Consider the following 18,403-nt stretch of genomic DNA (forward strand, 5'->3'; position numbering starts at 1 on the left):
CACCATGTTCAGAATTCAGAGACTTGAAGTACAGCCTTGCCATCTGTTAAATCTGTAAGTTGGATCCTAATTCAGATGATATAATTCCATGGATGAGTCTGCTATACTAATCACTGATCAACTCCAAATTCAGTGGGGAATGAAATTAAAGTACAACTGCTGTAATCATTAAAAAGAAGAGTAGGGCAATCTGAAAATGTTCTTGGTGTCCTTCGAAACCAAGCCCACTTCCACTCTCACCCCTATAGCTTTTTGTTGTTTCTTGTTGGGAAGGAAGGTCACGCAAGGTGGGAACAGGTCCACTGGGGGACAGTTAGAGATAGTGTAGGTGCTTCTAGGAAAGGCCTGGTCACCAGGACCAATACTGGTGAATGATCCTGTGACGTCCAGATCCATTGGTTCACAGCCCTTTCATTCCTAATACCCAAATGTCTATCTACTGATGTTACAAATTGCTGCATCCGACACAGAAGATCATGCCAACAGTAAAATCTGCCCATTTTGCTGTTCTGTCTGAGTCTGGGCAACTGTTTACAATCATGCATAGTCATAATTGTTTACAATATTCCATCATCCCAGACACTTCAGTCCTAAGCAACCAGATATCTATCATAATAGTTTCACTATTTGGATAAATTTTACTTGTATTTGGGAAAAAAATAAGTCTTTGATATAGTAGTTTTAGGCATGGCTTGCCGTGTCCAAGTCCTGAGGTGCAAAAGGTCTCTTAAAAGGCACCATTTTAAGTCAGGCAGTGGTGGCGCATGCCTTTAATCCCAGCATTTAGGAGGCAGAGATAGGCGAATCTCTGTGAGTTTGAGGACAGCCTGGTCTACGAGAGTTCCAGGACAGGCTCCAAAACTACAGAGAAACCCTGTCTCGGAAAAACCAAGAAAAAAAGAAAAAGTAAAAGAAAAAAAGGCACCACCTTCCTGGATGGAGGAAGCCTAAGTGATAAGGGTGTTTTAAGGAAATACTAAAATAAGAATATCAAAAAATAGTTATTTTTATTATATGCAATATTTGAAAAATAAAGTCAACTTCTAAAGATGGCTTTATTAGCAGGAGGAAATTGGGCCATTAAGTATAAAGCAAAACCAGAGGAGCAGCTTTTGGACATCTGTAGCTGTTCAACAATTACAAAGAGCTTACGATATGGGCACGTGCATCTAATCCCAACACGTGGGTGACAGTTCGGTGTTACCCTGAACTACATTGCAAAATATTATCTCAAAACAAAGAAACAACCCTAAACAATGGGCAGGGGACGTGAAACCCCGTGGTAAACTGCATGCCTAACATCTAACCTGTGCACATCCTCACCATCACAAAGGAGGAAGATTAGCTATTTTAGGAAACATTAGAGATTCCCTTTGGAAGTCTGTTTTTTCATCTTATTTACCTATTTATTTGAGGCAGGGCTCTCTGAACAGCTAAAGCTAGTCTTGAACTTGCAGTGATCCTTGTCTCTGCGTTCACTGTGCTGGAACTGCAGGCAGGTACTACCAAACCTGGAACCCTTGAAAGCCTTTCAGTATTGAGACTAGTTACTAATAACCTTCTCCAAGAAGGAAAAAAGTAAAACATTCCACTGAAGGCAGCAGACCTACTGTTTGTTTTTCTAGAGAACAGTGAGCAGCTGCTATCAAACAGCCATAATTGAATACAGTATGAATCTACTCCAGTAAACGCTAGGCTCAGCGGGGTGAAGGAGGCACATGTCCGGTTTTCTAACAGCAGGCTGATCGTTTTACTGTTAACATGCTGTTCATTAGTTGCTGCAATCTGCTCCTTTCAACTTCTGTGTCATTTGCTGCTCCAAAATAACACCAACTTCCATTACGGAGTTTTACATACTTTCAGATGTGTTCTATACTGAAATAATCATTTGATGGTTGAACAACAGACCAGTAAACAATGTTAAGTGCACAGAATACAAATAAAAGTTTATTGTACAAAATTAAGGCTTCAGATTTCACAGTTCACCAAAACTAAAAAAAAACAAATTAGGTGACTCTATCCCCCAAACTTCAATTTCACTTCCAACCATTAAAATGACTTGACCGAATGTAATCCAAACAAACACTATAAATAAGACCAAGTCCTTTCAAACCGGCTATTCCAAAGGTTATTTCTTGGCATAGGTAATCTTCATTGCATGAGATGGTGTGATCTTAAACCCTTGCAAAGCATCTCTAGCAGCTCCAGCCTGCCCATCATTTTCAAATTCTACAAATGCAATGTCATGTCTCCCAGGTACCAAGCGAACTTCTTTGAAACCAGGGAACCTAGACAAAAAATAAAAGCAGTAAATACAGGCAAATGTATAAATATATTTGTTGAACAACTTCTTGCTATTGGTCTAGGAAAACTAATCACATTCAATCAAGAATCCCAATCAGGGTGGAGGCACCTGACATGAAATTTCACCATGAAGGGACTGTAGAGGTCACGCTAATTCACGCCTGTCGTTATATCAGTTTGTTTCCCGTCTTACATCTATTAGAACAGCTCCAACAGAGGAAATCTATCTTTTACTTGTTAAGCTTGGAGACAGGCTTCAATCCATTATTCCCCCAGACTTCCTCATGACCTTACAGAGAACTACTGCTGTGGGTGACAGACAAATGAACTCCGTCCACAGAAGGGCTACCTGTCCTGACAGGAGGCTCCACACAGATCTGTTCAGTAAAGAACTTACTGATTGAACAGCATGGATAACATCATCTCATTCGTCTCTTCTGGCAAATTATTAAGGAACAGGATATAGTTTGGAGGGTAATCGGGGACCTATTGGAAACAAAAGGCAAAGTTAGCTTGTGAATATCAACTGCACTGCAAGGTTTAAGAAGCATGAAAACGCGTCTTCAGAGAACTACACTGCAGCTTAAATGGGTCTGTGAAATCTTAACACACCAAACGAAAGCTGAAAACAGAGATACAGATAAAAACCTAACACCGGGGAAAGCCAACATTCAAGTTAAGACACCCCAAATCTGGAAGGTTACGAGTCTGTGAAAACAGTATTTATAGATGAAACACTTGTTGGTCAGTAGTAACTGCCACCTGGAACTCAGAATTCAAAGTCTAAAGACCAGAAAAGGCAGCAACACTGGGTTCCTCAGCTCATCACTTGACTCAGCTAACATTCCATGTGATTCCTGTTTATTACCAGACCATGAGAAAATTAAGAACTAAAACATTACTACTGCCAACCACAGCCTGCTGATTCCCCGTTCCGGCGCATGCACATACACAATAAATGGCATGTACTGCATCTACTTATATAAAATAAGCAGAACCAAGCAGAATATTAGATATTAAGTCACATGCTTGGTACCCCATCCTGAGAGAGGATACTTTATATACTACAGAGAGTGCATAAAGGATTTATATATAAGAAGACACTGTCTACTCACTACTTTCATGAACAGAAATGGTCAAGTATAAAAAACAATTAAAGAACAGCTCAAGATAGAGAATGAAGTGCTGGTATTGTGACTTCAAGTTCTGAAAGAGTTCGAAGAACAGAAAGATCACAAAAGAACGCAAAGGGTCAGATATGGTGACAGCTATCTGTATCAGCACTCAGGAGGCTGAGACAGGAGGATGGAGAGGTGTAAGAGTAACATCAAGACTATCTCAGTGGGGTTGAGGGTAGTAGGCAGCTCAGTAGCACAGCATAGGCTAGGCTCCAGGATTCAGTCCCCAACAACAAAGGAGAAGAAAATTCAAAAACGTGTGCTTTTATACTCTAATACGGCTGTGTACTCTAACACTGTAATTTTCTTGGTGGTGCAGAGAAGAGGTGGATCATGTCAGAGTTAATAATTTAAACTCTACACAAAGCAGACTGAATATTTGTGCTGGAGAAGTGGAAAGAAGGGTGACTGCAAACACCACTGCCCAACCTGAACCTGAAAAAGACAGGGCAGTGTGTCAGCCACCTGGGATCAAAAAAGCCCCTCACAAAGTCCTCAGACTACATATCTGTGAAACCCTGGCATGCGCCTTGCCCAAACAAAAGCCCTTTCTTAGCCCTCACAACCTTTGTCTTCTTGATTTGTTATCAATTCATGCGTAATAGGAATCAGGCCAGGTTTTATTTTCATCGTAGGGAAATTTAGGTATTCTGAAGAGGAATTTCTTAAAAAGACAGGCAATTATGTCTTGAGAACAGATTTACTTGCTTTTACAGTCATGCGCACTATTTTATATTGTCATAATTTTTATGATCTTAGGGTAAACACCCCATGGAGGAAAACATTACCTGAGGATTTGGTGTTGCGTTTCCTTGAGTATTAGCTGAATTTGGTGTTCCCTACAGAAAAAAAAATGGGATTAAAAAATGGTTAAATTTCTGGTCAGGCGGTAGGGCACATGCCTTTAATCCCAGCACTCAGGAAGCAGAGGTAGGCAGATCTCTGTGAGTTAAAGGCCAGCCTGGTCTACAAGAGTGAGTTCTAGAACAGGTAGGGCTGTTATACAGAAAAACCCTGTCTCAAAACAAAACAAAACATAAAAGAAATGGTTAAATTTCAGTCATGCTAAAAAAGTAAAAGCAACTTATAAAATAAACATAGCATAAAGCAATATTAAATTAACTGTAAATATACCTTATTCCATTTAAGATCCTATGTCTTAACTGTTTACCAATTTTTGCCAATTATTTCTATAATGTGTCTCTCAACACTGTAGACCATAACATAAAACTTAACATTTGAACATCTTTCTTTCCCCTCTGCCCCTCCTCTTTTCTTTTAGACAGGGTCTCACTATATATCAGCTATCTTGGAATTTACTATGTAGACCAGGCTACTTGCTTCTGCCTCCCCAGTGCCGGGAATAAAGGTGTGCACCACCACACCTGGCTCTATCATTTACCAAGCATGCTGTGAGGTTGAGGCAGGAGGGTCACAGGCTGAACAGACTTTATCTAGGCTACAAGAGCTGAGATCAAAAACATAATGATAGAGAAAAGGAACAGTCGTACTTCTTAAAAACAAATCCATATGAGTATTATACAGAGTCAAATGGATTCAAATAATTTTTAACTCAGAAGTAACTACTTTGCTTCTAACTGTTCAAAGAAGCTGAGTAGGATACTCATGATGAAGAGATTACAGAATTTAAGAAAAATGGCAACAGGTATGTCTTAGATAAAGATGTCATTAAACGGTAGGTAGTTTATTGCAAATCTCCATGTGTAAAGGCTGATATTCTAAATTGCTGCTTAAGTAGAAACACTAGAGTTTTAAAGTTTAGTTATTCCAACTTCTTAAAACTTCATCTTTAGCTGGGCTGTGGTGGTACACACCTTTAATCCCTGCACTGGAGAGGCAGGCAGATGAATCTCTGTGAGTTCAAGGCCAGACTGGTCTACAGAGCAAGTTCCAAGAAAGTAATGGTGATTACACAGAAAAATCCAATCCAATGTTCTCACACACACACACACACACACACACACACACACACACACACACACACACACTTTTCTGTCTCACCTGGCCAGGCTTTTTGTTTGCAGCTGCTGCAGCCTGTTCCATGGTTTTAGCTTTCTTCTTTTCCTTTTTCTTTTCCTTGTCAGCAAAAGTCCCACGCATTTTAGATATTATATCGGAATCTGTTTTTGCATACTGAATTCGCTGTTTTAGTTTTAGAAAAAAAAATTACATCACTTTGTGGAAGGCTGTTTACAATTGTTACTAACCTTTTAAAAGCTAGTACATAAATACACTGGAAACTAATTTTAAACACATCTTTAAGGAATCAGTGAAAGAAATTAGTGGAAATAAGTAGTGGCCTCTTATACACAAGTAAGGCAAACTTAGACTCAACTGTCTTTAGTAAAGGACAAATTGAGCTGAGTGGCTCAGACCTTGTAACCTTAGCTACTCAGGAGTTGGAATCAAGAGGCCTGCCTGGACTAAGCAAGTTCAAGGCCAGTCTGAAAAACTTAGACTATTTTTAAATAAAAGGTAAAGATACAGCTAAGTAGGAAAGCACTTGTCTATCATGTATGAAGTCCCAAGTTCAATTCCCACCACTATCACAAAAACAAACAGAATGCAACTAGACCGGACTGCATATGGTAAGACCAAGGCTGAAGAAGCTGCACTCCTACTGCTTCTTCTGATTTAATAACAATGAAAACAACTTATCAATGACTCACAAAAGGATCAATATGTATCAATCAGCTATAGATATTTACTTACAGTGACTGAAAGTACTGAAGTCTGTAAAAGACTTTCCTTTGAACCTACCATTTTTTAAAACTGAATTCAATAACTTAAATGTTGAAGTGGGAGGGAACAGAAGACTATCAGTTGCTATGACTGGGCTTAATCTTCCTATACCAGGCAGAGCCAGTAAACTGGCAGGGACCAGAGACCAGCGAGCAGAGAAACACTACGCTTAGGATTTTGCCAACTATAGTGTACAAAAGAGCCCGACACAAAGTCTAGGTAAAGCTTCAGAGTCTATGCTTTTTGCAAGCACAAAAGGAATGATGCTGAGCTTGTAGGAGTGGGTCCTTAGACAGACTAAATTTGCCACATGGCTAAATTCATCATTGAAAAGAAACGCCCTAGTATTTCTGCCAATGACCTATAGTATTTTGTCTGTAAGTTGCAATTTCCATTCAACCAAACACATCTTGGAGCTCAATGAGTCAACATTTCTCAGATGACAGAAAAAACACAATAATCCTACAATGTATTCCCATCCCAAGAATTTGATTTTTGTCTGAAAAGATGCAAAAGCCTTTTAAAGTAGTATGGATCAAAAGGCAAGAATTTCTTAACCAAAGCAATTCTCTTTCTCCTCCTTCAGCTAAGAATACACCAGGGGAAGAGGCAAGCAGGACACATCCCTCAGAACCCGAGGCTTTGCCTGGCCAGTGCGGACCATTCTATTGCATAGATGCCAGACAGCTCTGCGAACCTTCCCATCATGTCCTAACAGACAAGATGAGCTGAGACTCAAATTCTACCAGTCAGATGAATTCAGTTCTCTGGAGCCTTCAACTCTGTCCCTGACCTGAACAGATCTCAGGTACCTGACTTGTCCACCACTGTAACAGTCACCTAAGTATCTGATCTTAATAAAGGCTCTAACAGGACATAATGTAGCCTGTCCTGTTCAGGGACACTCAGCACTATCTAGAGATACTGCTAACCAGATGCTTTTAACTTCTAATGGGTAAAGGCCAAGGATTCTGCTAAACATCCTAGTGAACACTAAATGTCCCAGAGTGACATTACTAATAAACTCCAAATAGCCATAAAAATAAAATTCATCAAAAGACAGCAAAGAACAAAATTTACATTTATTCCAAAAGGCTCATGACAGAAGCCCTCAGGACGGCAGTTCTAATTTCCTGAAGTCATTTTGTTTTGAGTTAGAAATTGAAGCAAATTCTGTTCTCTGCTGATCTCACCTGAAAGCACTTAAATACAAGCATGGCAGCTCAAAGCATTATTATCCTGTCAAGATATTGAAGATCTGGCCACTCCTGCCAAGCTTCCTCAAGGTAGACATAGAGCAAACTTCTAAAATATTTTCAGTGGAAAATCAGACCAAGGGATATTTTGCCTTCATTAAAAAAAAAAAAAAAGTTGGAAGGTGTGTCTAGTGCCAAACACAGCAAATATTTCTTCCTTTCTTGTATCCAGCTAACCAGGCACATGCCAACTTGTCATTTCAATTCAGGCAAACTGTGCTCCAAGCACATGAGACCTAGATTATGTAAAGTCTTCATATTAAGTAGTAGTAACAGGAAACTTCACCTAACTGAAACTCAGGGAAGAGTACGATACAGGACAGAGGCTCCAAACTGCTACTGACAGCTAACACTATAGGTCTGGCTGAAGACAGCCACACCCATTCGCCTGGGTATGTATAGCTTTCACTGATGTCTAAGTAAAGAGCTACAATAAAGGAGCACATGGCTAGTGAGGCCTGGAATCTTACAACCTGACTGTATTCGAAAATATGCTCCCTTCTAGCATATAGAAAGCATGGTAAGCTTAGATGTTATTAGTGTCAGAGAGCTGATGCTACCACCGGCTACAGGAATACACCCTAAATGAAGAAGATAGCCTCATGCCCATTCCTTCTCCATGATATGCAGGGGCTAGAACATCAGTATGTATTACAGCCTTTACGTCAAATCCAGATCATGGTTTGTTTTTGTACAGTATGTGAGTTAACAATTATTTTAACACAATTTTAAAAGGTTCAAAACACGTAAACAAAACAACAGGTATCAAAAACTATGTGGTCAGCAATATATATCTAGTCCTTTAGAATTTCTGCTGATCTCCAGATAAAACCACTGATTCAACTTGTTCATATTTTAGTGGCAGTAGAAGTAAACAGAGATGCAGAATCTGTTAATGGCTGAACATGAACGAGGAGGGTTCAGATCCTCTAAGTCCCAGGTCCTAAGATTTCTTTACATGATTTTCCAATCCCAGCAGAAAGACAGGATGAGTCTTCATTCAGGGTACAGCATATGCATTCACACTTAAGACTCAATACTTCCAATCAGCTGTCACCCAGTCTTATGCCCAGGGGCCTGCCTCCTAATTGAGGTCCATACATGCTCTCTGGACCATCCCCTCCTACTTAGTTGTTTGAGACAGAGTCTCTTGTAGACTGGGATATCCTTGGACTTCTGACCTTCCTGCCTTTACTCCCAAGAGCTGAGAATCCATGCATGTCCCACGATGCTTACCTTAATTTCTAATGTTTTAAAGAATCTTGTCTGTGTGTACATTCCATAATATATTTTAGTTTTGCTTATTTTAACTGTAATAAATTAATAATTAATACAGCTCTAGGAGTGTATTTAATTAAATTACGTATATAGCCTTCTGTGGTAGTTCACATCTATTATCCCAGAACTTGAGGAGTAAGGAGAATTAAGCATTGGCTACATAACAAGTTTAAGGCTAGCCTAGGTTACCAAACTATATCAAAAGAAACAAAATACCTATGTAAAAAGAAGAAGAAAAAACAAATTTCTCTAAACAAACAAAAAACCAGAAAGCCTAGCATCAAGTCCATACTTAAAAACCTATTGTACCACTCAATAGTAGTAATTAAAGCAGAACAAATAGGATTAGCTCACCATTGGTTTACCATAAAAAGGAAATCCTTGTAACTGTCTCAAAGCATTTGTGGATGAGCCCAGTTCCTTAAATATAACAAAAGCCTGCCCCCTCATCTTCATGGTCTTCAAAGCCACAATATCTACCACGTGTCCAAACTGAGAAAACAGTGCATACAGGGATCTCTTCAATTCTGTACAAATAAGAAGGAAAACAATTTCTGAATGAGGGTTCTGAATGTTTAAGTTCTTCATAAAATAACAATATAATGACCACTTCTATCACTCATTTATTATAATAATTTGAAAAAAGAAATACATTGTACCCTTCTCATTAGCTACCTAATTTAAATAGTTACTTGAAACCATTTATGAATCAAAACAATTCAAAAGCACTTTAATACCTGCATATTCTTATATTAAAAAACATTAGAGTTGTGTAAAAATGAGATAAAGCATTATAGAGCACTATGAAAGAGGATTTGATAAGACATTAAAAGTCTCAAGACACAAGTAAATAAACATATTTTAGCTATGAACAAATATTTTTAAAAGAACATACCTTCTTTTTTAATTTTATCATTCATATTGTTGATATAAATCGTATGATTTGGCCTGATATCCATGTCTGGAAAAAACCCTTCAAATAGCCTAAAAGAAATAAATAATCTGTTACTAGCAAGGAAGGTTAAATCATAAAGGTATATGCCATGCCACAAGACAAGAACCATTACTGGTAAATTATTTTTCCACCCCAGATGTCAGAAAAATGTCAGCTGGCAGTAGACAATAATTTCTCCCTAGACCCTACTGGGGCTTTTTAGACAAATGGGAAATAGTTCTCAAGAATAAAACTTGGTAGAACACCAATACATAGATTTAGAAACATTTTATTCAAGGTACTACTTTTTCTAACCGCCAAATAAATGGTGCCGTCTTTCCATCTACATAATGAAATAACTTTTTAAAAGTAACTTACTAATTCTTTTGAGAATGTCATACAACGTATTTTGATCATATTTACCGGGAAAAAAATTTTTCAGTGAAGTAAGTGATTTAAACATTTATGAAAGAAACTAGTAAACATACACTTATTTTTTTTAAAAAAAAAAACAATGTAAAAAATATTGTAATAGAACAATAAAATTTACAATGCAGTTTACAGGTGCACTCACAAACCTATTTATTTGAACATTTCTGTGTGTGTGTGTGTGTGTGCACGTGTGTGTGTGAGTGTCACCACAAACGATGGGGTAAGAGAACCTTTCAAGGACAGGTCTCTCCTTCCACCACCTGGGTCTCAGAGGCTCAACTCTAAGTGTTCAAGGTTGGCAAAAAGTGCCTTTACCTGCTGAGCCATCTCGACAGCCCTCAAATGTATTTAATTTATATACATCACCTCCAGGGCTGCCCTCGGAATTCCCTCTGACAGATTTGAAAGGAATGATACTCTCATAAAACAATTTAGAATGATAGTCAAGAGCTCAGATTCTGGCACCAATGAGAAGTGGATTTGAATTCTGTTTATGCTTTTACACTCGGCTTCGTTGATAAAGGGGCAAGTTCCTTTATGGAACTTTATGGGTCCTCAGTTACAAGTTAGGGATAGTAACAGTACCAACAAAAGGAGCCCAGAAGACTAAATGAGACAGATATCTAACAGTCTGCATCAGTAAGTACCTAAAGTTACTATTTATTACTGATGGCTATTACAAGTTAAATGTCTTAACGTCACACAACATGCTGTGCTGAACATCCCGGGATGAGTGATTTACAAAGAGCACGTACTGTGCAGATAACAATTTATAACCAACGCTTATCAAAGACCTGCCTCCCTAAATGGGAACCTGGAGAAAGGCTGGGGTCTGAGGGAAGAGGACCAGAGCAGAAGCTTTGGCAGTAGCTCCTGCGGGCTGAAAGAGTATAAGGGAACCCGAAATGCCATCCTCCCTCCCACCCAAAAGGCTGCTGAGGGCGGTGAGGGCTGAGTGTCTAGAGAACCGTAAATGCCCCCAAGCAAACAACGGGTCATTCTCTACCCCAGGGCTAATTCCTATGAGCCAGCTTGAGCCTATTCACACTCCGGTCACTCTGCCCCGCACACGGGCCCCGCCGGCGTTAAAACCCCAATCACCCCGGATTGCCACGCCGGGCCTCGACCCGCCAGCCCTGGGGTCGCCGTTCCTCCCTCCCTTCCGTCGCACCCTCTGCCGAGTCGGGGACCACGCAGCCGACTACACCTTCGCCCTCGCCGGCTCGGTTCCGACTGGGAGGATCCGGTCAAGCTTCGAGAGCACCCACGGCAAAGGGTACCCGGACAGACCCACCTGAAGCCTGCGCCGTCCCGCTTGAAGACCAAACCGGAAGAGCTGCCTGGCGCCGGAAGAGCGCGGCCACACTTCTCAATCGAACGCAGATAAGTCGAGGAGCCGAGCACCGAGTCAATCGATGTTTCCCGGCTCGGACCGCCAGCGCCTTAATCTTTCTGCGCACGCGCATCTCTGAGGGTGGGAAAAGAGGAATTCTGCCAAAAGGGGAGGTACCGGATGAGCTCAAATAAGGATTCAGGTCCAAGCTGTGAACTGGAGAGAAGCGAAGGGAGCTGTGAAGGGAAGGGAATCGTTTTCCCTTACCGCGATTTTAAAGCTTCCCAACTTTAATGATGTGATACAGTTCTACAGGAGCAGTCATCAGGGGCAAGTAGGCAAACCTGTCAATGGGTGATGACCACCTTTTAAAAGCATGGCCATTGTCGCTCCCTGAAATGGGTCTCAGATATCTGGGAGTCTGAAGGAACACTCTAGCACTCTGCAGATAGTATTGGTGTTTGCTGGTTCTCTCACCTCGCTGCAGGATCATACAATCAACCTGTAGATCACTTGCCTAAAGTTACTCAGAAACCACTAACTTCCTCCCACCTGCCCACTTTCTCCTTTCCTCGCAAAATGCCTCGAGTTTTCTAGGTTAAAAATTGGGGGTAGGGACCAAATTGGTGGATTTCATCAGCTTGATGTTTCTATTCTTTTTTTTTAATTTTTTATTTATTTTTGAGACAGGGTTTCTCTGTGACGCTTTGGTCCTGTCCTGGAACCTAGCTTTTGTAGACCAGGCTGACCTCGAACTCACCAAGATCCTCCTGTCTCCGCCTCCTGAGTACTGGTATTAAAAGCGCACACCACCACCGCCTGGCTGAGGTTTCTATTTTTTAAAACCACCTGAAGTTGCAACGTGGAACTAGTGTCTTGAGGGTAGTCACTTTGCTTTGTTCACTGAAGTCATTAGAAGAATGACTGATACTTAGTAAATATGCATTGGATGAATGAATGAATGAATGAATGAATGAAGTTTTGGGGAAATCAGGCCACAATAAAACAAGTGTGATGTCTAGTGAGATCCTGTAAGTGTAGGAAATGATGTTAAAGAACCACAGAAAAGTGTTCTTTAATTATAGAAATATAGAATCCACTCTGTTTTGTAAAAAGAATATTGAGTATATTCTTAACAAAAGAACATCAAGTAAATATAAAAATAATTCCTAAGGAGCAACGAGGTTTCCACCCATTAACATGCACATCTGAGCAGCGAATTAACTGCTTGGTGATCGTGATAGTGAGAGCAGCTCAGATGTTTTTCCTGAAATAAGCTGTAATCTGACTGTGCTATAGAAACTGACTTGGCCAATAGTTCATAGCTATTTTAAAAAAAGAAAATTTATAAACATGCAAAGACATTCCTCCTGGGAAGAAAATAGCCTGGGAGAAAAGTATCTAAAGACACACAAACCTAGTCTATCAACAATTGAATCACAGCTACAGTACATTTTACATTGCAAAGAAGAAATTGCCCAATGACAGCTCAGTGCCCATGGTTTCCATGATTTTTTTCCAGGTTCATCTATAAAGAGGCAGCAAATTTTCATAACCCATAAGTAACCACTCTAAGCTTTTCTGAATAGATCTTCAACGGTTTTCTGAATGACAGAAAAACTAAGAATTGGAATTGGATCTGGTAGGGAATGAGGGGGAAATGGGTTTTCCTGGTTCTTTGAGAAACCTTGTAATCAACTGATTCCATATCTAAAGTTCCATATCATCCACATCATCCAAACACTGATTACATATACATGCAATGCAAAAGAACTTGATTGTATTATAAAGAAACCTATAACCTCTGACCTCTTGCTGACCAAACTAGGAATTAGATGTCAAAATCTCACATTTTTGAAACTAATAGAAGAGAACATATGTTTCCCTGGAGTTCCGCTCAGCTTAGACTCATAATTCTGTTAGCCAACAAGATTTACTTTCCAATGAAACAGGTTTTTTATCAAACTAAACCCAGAGGCAACGTTATAACCACCATATACAAGCTTCATGCATCTACTAACGATAAAATTTGCTTATTTTCGGAGCAGCAGAAAAATGACTACAACAAGTTGGGAATAAAACTGTATCAAGACACCTAAATTATAAAGATGGTGACTGCACTGTGTCTTAGTGGCTCTCAATACACATATATTTTCCCTACTTTATCTGCACATGTTTTATGGTTCTCATTAAATGTTTTCCAGTATCTTGCAACAGTGACTTTGGGAAAGGGACATGCTTACAGGAAAAGGCACCATAAAACTATACTGGATATATTTTGTCTTATTTATGCTAGATAAAGCCAGGAAATGTATGGCAACTTGCTTGCATCTTCCTTCTCCCTACAGGTGATAATTACACTAAAAAAGTTTATGTAGAGTGAATTATTTTCACAAAAAGCTTTAAACAAACCTAAGTATTATTGTTGAGCATCAAATCAAGTTTACATTTTCTCAGCTGGTTGAAATTATGTTCAGCTAAATTTTACTGAAAAGCAATCCTCTATTCAGGGAAAAACTTGTACAATTAATTTCCTTTCAATGCATTTCACTCTTAATATTAAATTCTTCATAAGCACACACTTATTTTTACAGACAAATGAATCAATGGATCAAGGCCAGAACTGATGGTTACTCACATGTAACCGTCATGTGACATGTCCATGTTACAATGCAGTGTCATCCATGTATATCAAAATGATACCCTCTCCCTGGAGTGGGTGAGATTTAGGTAGGCTATGAGAATATATACATTCTATAAGGCTTGGAAACAAGTTTTTTTGATTTGGAGATCTGAAAATCCGTTCAAAGAAAGACAAGGAGAAAATCAGAACACTTTGCTATTCTGTTTTGTGAGACACATAGGTTTTGCACAGTATCACAGTATACTATTGCCTGTCCTCACAGAAGTTCGGTGAAATAACATCACACAGTTCCCTGGAAGACAATAATGTGCCAGTCAGTCAGACCTAGGTAATAAACTCAATGATGTGTGGATACAAATTGAAGTGGTGGTACAGGCCTTTAATTCCAGCATTCTGGAAGCAGAGGCTGACAGAAATCTGTAAAGCCAGTCTGGTCTGCATAGCAAGTTCCATGCCAGTCAGACTATAGTGAGTCCTAGTCTCAAATACAGAACAAAATTTGTAAGTATAGTTAGCTGTGCTTTTTCTATGATTCGCCACTATGAATTCTTGGGACATCTGAGGTCCTGTAACTAGCTTAAATCTAAGTTTTTTAAAAATATATTTTATATGTTTACTAATCCCAGCTCTCTAATCAGTAAAACATCTATGTTTTACTGATTTGGTTGGCAAAGTACAGATGTCCATATCTAGTGTTCCTCATGTTAACATGTATGTAGTTTTCCTAGAGTTTTTGCTAAAAAAATATGATTGAGTTTAGAACAGGACATGAGAAGTTTTGACAATAGCTCCTAGATGATACTGCTACTGTACTAGGCTGATAAGATAAAAAAAGTAGAGTTTTTGAATTAACTTTTTAAAAGCAATTACTAGTTTTTAATATTTTCTATTGAATTGAATTTTTGTATATTGTATACAATTGTGTATATTGTATACAATTGTGTATATTGATACAAATTTGAGATTAATTTTGTTAAAACATACTTCACATACATTTCTATTCAAGGTATTGTACCTATTCAGCTCATTTAACAATGTAATGAAAATTTCTAGTTCTTGAAAGTTATTATTAACAGTTGTTTAGTATAATATGGAAATGCAGGCTAGTAATTAGTGACCTGTTACAATTAAACTTGTCATATTAGCCATGTTTTCAAGGTCAAACAGAGATATATTTTGGATAGACAGGTCATCTTCAAGCACTTCAGAGATCTACAGAATATGGCATTTAAGATGTTTCAATAACATAAGTTCTTCTTTTTTGATGACAGTGAGATATGTCTGCCCCTGGCAGCATCAATCCACTTCAGACAATATGAGGGACATTAAAGAAACTTCACATGGAGTTTATTTTCTTTGCGGCAAAAATAAACCATTGAGCAAGAGAGTGCACTTGCCTCTATTGATGACAGTATGCTACCCAAATTGGACAAGCAGGACACAAAGGAGAGTGACTGCCAAAACCTGTCAAGAGAAGGTAAGATAGTCCTTCAAAAATCCTTTTTCACAAAGAAGTCTGTCAAATATTCTAGGCCTATAGGCCAAAGATGGATGTCCCACTGTTACAGAGGAACCTCGGATGACTGTCCAGCCAACCAGCTGTTTCCGTCATTTCTCACATTTTTAGGAAATAGCTTGCTTGCACTTTCTGCTGACTCAGTTAATATTATTTCTTTCTTGGGTCTCTGAGAGAGTTGAAGGCTAGATAGTTATAGTTTTCTTTGTTTACTAAACTCAGAAAAGAAATTCAGTAGCGGTGTAAAGTTTATAAGATTGAGAGATATCAAAAGATAGTGTTGGATGATAATGCAAGTTAGAATAGAAAGTGAATTAGGTACAAGACTTTGAACTCATCAAGATAGGATAGCTAATGGAGTATTTTCTCTGAATTAGTCAAATGTAAATAGACTAGACATTGTTAATGTACTTATTGCTTGTATAATTGTATATAGTTACTGTACTTATTGTATTCAGTTTTTCTTATATTAGTTATATTATTTTTTATTTTAGGCAGAAAAGGAGAAAGGTGGTGATATTTTGTTTGTGATCTAACAAATAAAGCTTGCCTGAAGATCAGAGTGAAGAGCTAAGGCACTTCTTGGCAATAGAGGCAAGGCAGTGGTGGCACATACCTTTAATCCCAGTGCTTACAAGGCAGAGGTAGATGGATCTCTGTGAGTTCAAGGCCATCCTGGGCTACATGAGATTGATCCAGTTCTAAAAGAGAAATAGAGCCAGGTAGTGATGACTCACACTCCCAGTAGTTGGGAATCACATGCCTTTAATCTCAGCACTAGGAAGGTGGAGACAGGAAGGCATATGGCTGGGCAGAGAAGGCATATCAGGCAGAAGACAGGAGCTTGGGGTATTTAGTCTGAGGATTTGTAGAGACAGGATCTTGCCCCCTTTGGTCTGATGTAGAGATAAGAATTAGAGGCTGGCTGCTTTGTTTCTCTGATCTTTCAGATTTCACCCCTGATGGCTGGCTCTGTGGTTTTATTATTAAAACAAATTACAATTTATGCTACACTGCATTTTAGGAAAGCTCTCATCTTTAAAATAAACAGTAGATTACCCCACTATTGCATAAGAGTTAGTTATAAAGTTGCAGAGATATATCAAATACACTTTACTAGTGTCTTAGCACATATCTCATTGCTATAACAAAATACCTAAATGGGTAGTTTATAAAGAATAAAAATTTAGGCTACCCTCGGAGATCCCGTGGATCTGTGTCTTGCTTCAACAGTGTTTGGACGGAACAGACAGGGGGCCTCCCTTTGTTAGCTTCCTCCGCTCCTCATCCTCTCCAGTCGCAGCCTGTGGGATCATCTTCTCGCCGCCTTTAGCTCTTAGGACCAGCCAGCACTGTCTCTTTGCGGGTAGCTCCAGACTGCATCTCAGCCATGACCTCCCAGGTTCGTTAGAATTATTCCTCCGAATTAGAGGCTGACGTGAACCGCCTGGTCAACTTGCACTTGCGGGCCTCCTACACCTACCTCTCTCTAGGCTACTATTTTGATCGGGATGACGTGGCTCTGGAGGGTGTAGGCCACTTCTTCCGCGAACTGGCCGAGGAGAATGGTGAGGGCACTGATCGTCTCCTCAAGTCACAGAACGATCACAGAGGCGGAGCACTCTTTCAGGATGTGCAGAAGCCATCTCAAGATGAGTGGGGTAAAACTCAGGAGGGCATGGAAGCTGCCCTGGCCTTGGAGAAGCACTTGAACCAGGCCCTCTTGGATCCTCATTCCCTCTGTTCTCCTTGCACAGATCCTCATCTCTGTGACTTCCTCGAAAACCACTTCCTGGATGAGGAGGTGAAGGTCATCAAGAAGATGGGCAACCACCTGACCAACCTCTGCAGGCTGGCTGGGCCCCAGGGGTCTCTAGGCCGGTATCTCTTGGAGCGGCTCACTCCTCTCCTTCCGAGGGGCCCACCTCTGCTCTTTACCAGCCAGCCTCAGGACCTTCACCCCAACCTCCCAAGAAGCCACTAGGCAGCTTTGTAACGCCCTGGAGGCCCTCTCAAGTCTTAGACCAAGTAAAAATAAAGCCTTTTGAAACAGAAAAAAAAATTAAAATGTATTCAGCTCATTCTTCCGGAGGCAGAGAGTCCAGAGCACGACATGAGCACCTGATCAGCATCTGGTGGGGGATTCCTTGCTACATCACAATATGGCAGAGGACAACAAAGAAAAGCAGAGCATGTAGGCCAGAGAGAGTTCCTGTCACAACAAAGTCATTCCCAAGATAACCTCCATTAGCCCACTGCGGTGGGTTGAATGAGAATAGTGCTCATAGGCTCATATATTTGATTACTTGTCCCCCAGATTAGGACCTGTGGTTTTGTGGGAAGAGGTGCATCGCTGAGGGTGCGTTTGGAAGTTTTAAAAGACTCTCACCATTTCCAGTGTTCTGTTTCTCTGTCTCTCTGTCTCTAACTTGCTCTCTGTGTCTATGTCTGTCTTTATTTCTGTCTGTAAGTGCCTCTGCCTCTATCTCTCTCTGCCTTCTACTTGCAGATAAAATGTAAGCTCTCTGCTATTTTCCAGAACTATGCCTGCCTGTCTGCTGCCATGTTCCCTGCCATGATTGTCGTGGACTCTAAACCTGTGAAATCATAAGCCCCAAACTCTTCTATAAGTGTACTTGGTTATGATTTCTTACCACAGTTAATAGATAAGTAACGAAGACACTCATTCATTCACTAGTGGATTAATCCAGAGCCCCCATGACATAGTTTCTTCCCAAAGACCCCACTTCTCAATACTGCTGCAC

General features: G+C 39.9%; 1 protein-coding gene and 1 pseudogene across 2 annotated transcripts; one reads left to right on the plus strand and one right to left on the minus strand.

The window, feature by feature from the left end:
* Positions 1 to 1,920: 1,920 nt before the first annotated feature.
* On the minus strand, positions 1,921 to 11,570 carry Snrpb2 (small nuclear ribonucleoprotein polypeptide B2). Of its 2 annotated transcripts, none has more exons than XM_048455473.3 (7): positions 11,440 to 11,570; positions 9,675 to 9,763; positions 9,134 to 9,306; positions 5,505 to 5,645; positions 4,271 to 4,321; positions 2,702 to 2,790; positions 1,921 to 2,288 (listed from the first exon to the last, which is right to left on the minus strand). In XM_048455473.3, exons 2-7 carry the CDS (start codon positions 9,736 to 9,738, stop codon positions 2,129 to 2,131), a joined length of 678 nt encoding a protein of 225 aa, XP_048311430.2. In that variant the 5' UTR covers positions 9,739 to 9,763; positions 11,440 to 11,570; the 3' UTR covers positions 1,921 to 2,128. The 2 variants fall into 2 exon arrangements, with proteins under 2 accessions (XP_048311430.2, XP_048311432.2); XM_048455475.3 differs by lacking the exon at positions 11,440 to 11,570 and adding an exon at positions 11,317 to 11,352.
* Positions 11,571 to 16,840: 5,270 nt separating this feature from the next.
* On the plus strand, positions 16,841 to 17,625 carry LOC148120611 (ferritin light chain-like; annotated as a pseudogene).
* The last annotated feature ends 778 nt before the right edge of the window (positions 17,626 to 18,403 follow it).

The sequence above is a fragment of the Myodes glareolus genome, chromosome 10, assembly GCF_982192425.1.
Source record: "Myodes glareolus chromosome 10, mMyoGla1.1, whole genome shotgun sequence".
NCBI lineage: Eukaryota > Metazoa > Chordata > Mammalia > Rodentia > Cricetidae > Myodes > Myodes glareolus.

Coding starts and splice junctions, on each gene's coding strand:
- Snrpb2 (XM_048455473.3), bottom strand. CDS start 9,738: ATGGATATCAGGCCAAATCATACGATTTATATCAACAATATGAATGAT. Junction 5,646..9,133: donor CTTTTTATGGTAAACCAATG/GTGAGCTAATCC, acceptor AAACTAAAACAG/CGAATTCAGTATGCAAAAAC. Junction 4,322..5,504: donor CAAACAAAAAGCCTGGCCAG/GTGAGACAGAAA, acceptor TTTTTTCTGTAG/GGAACACCAAATTCAGCTAA.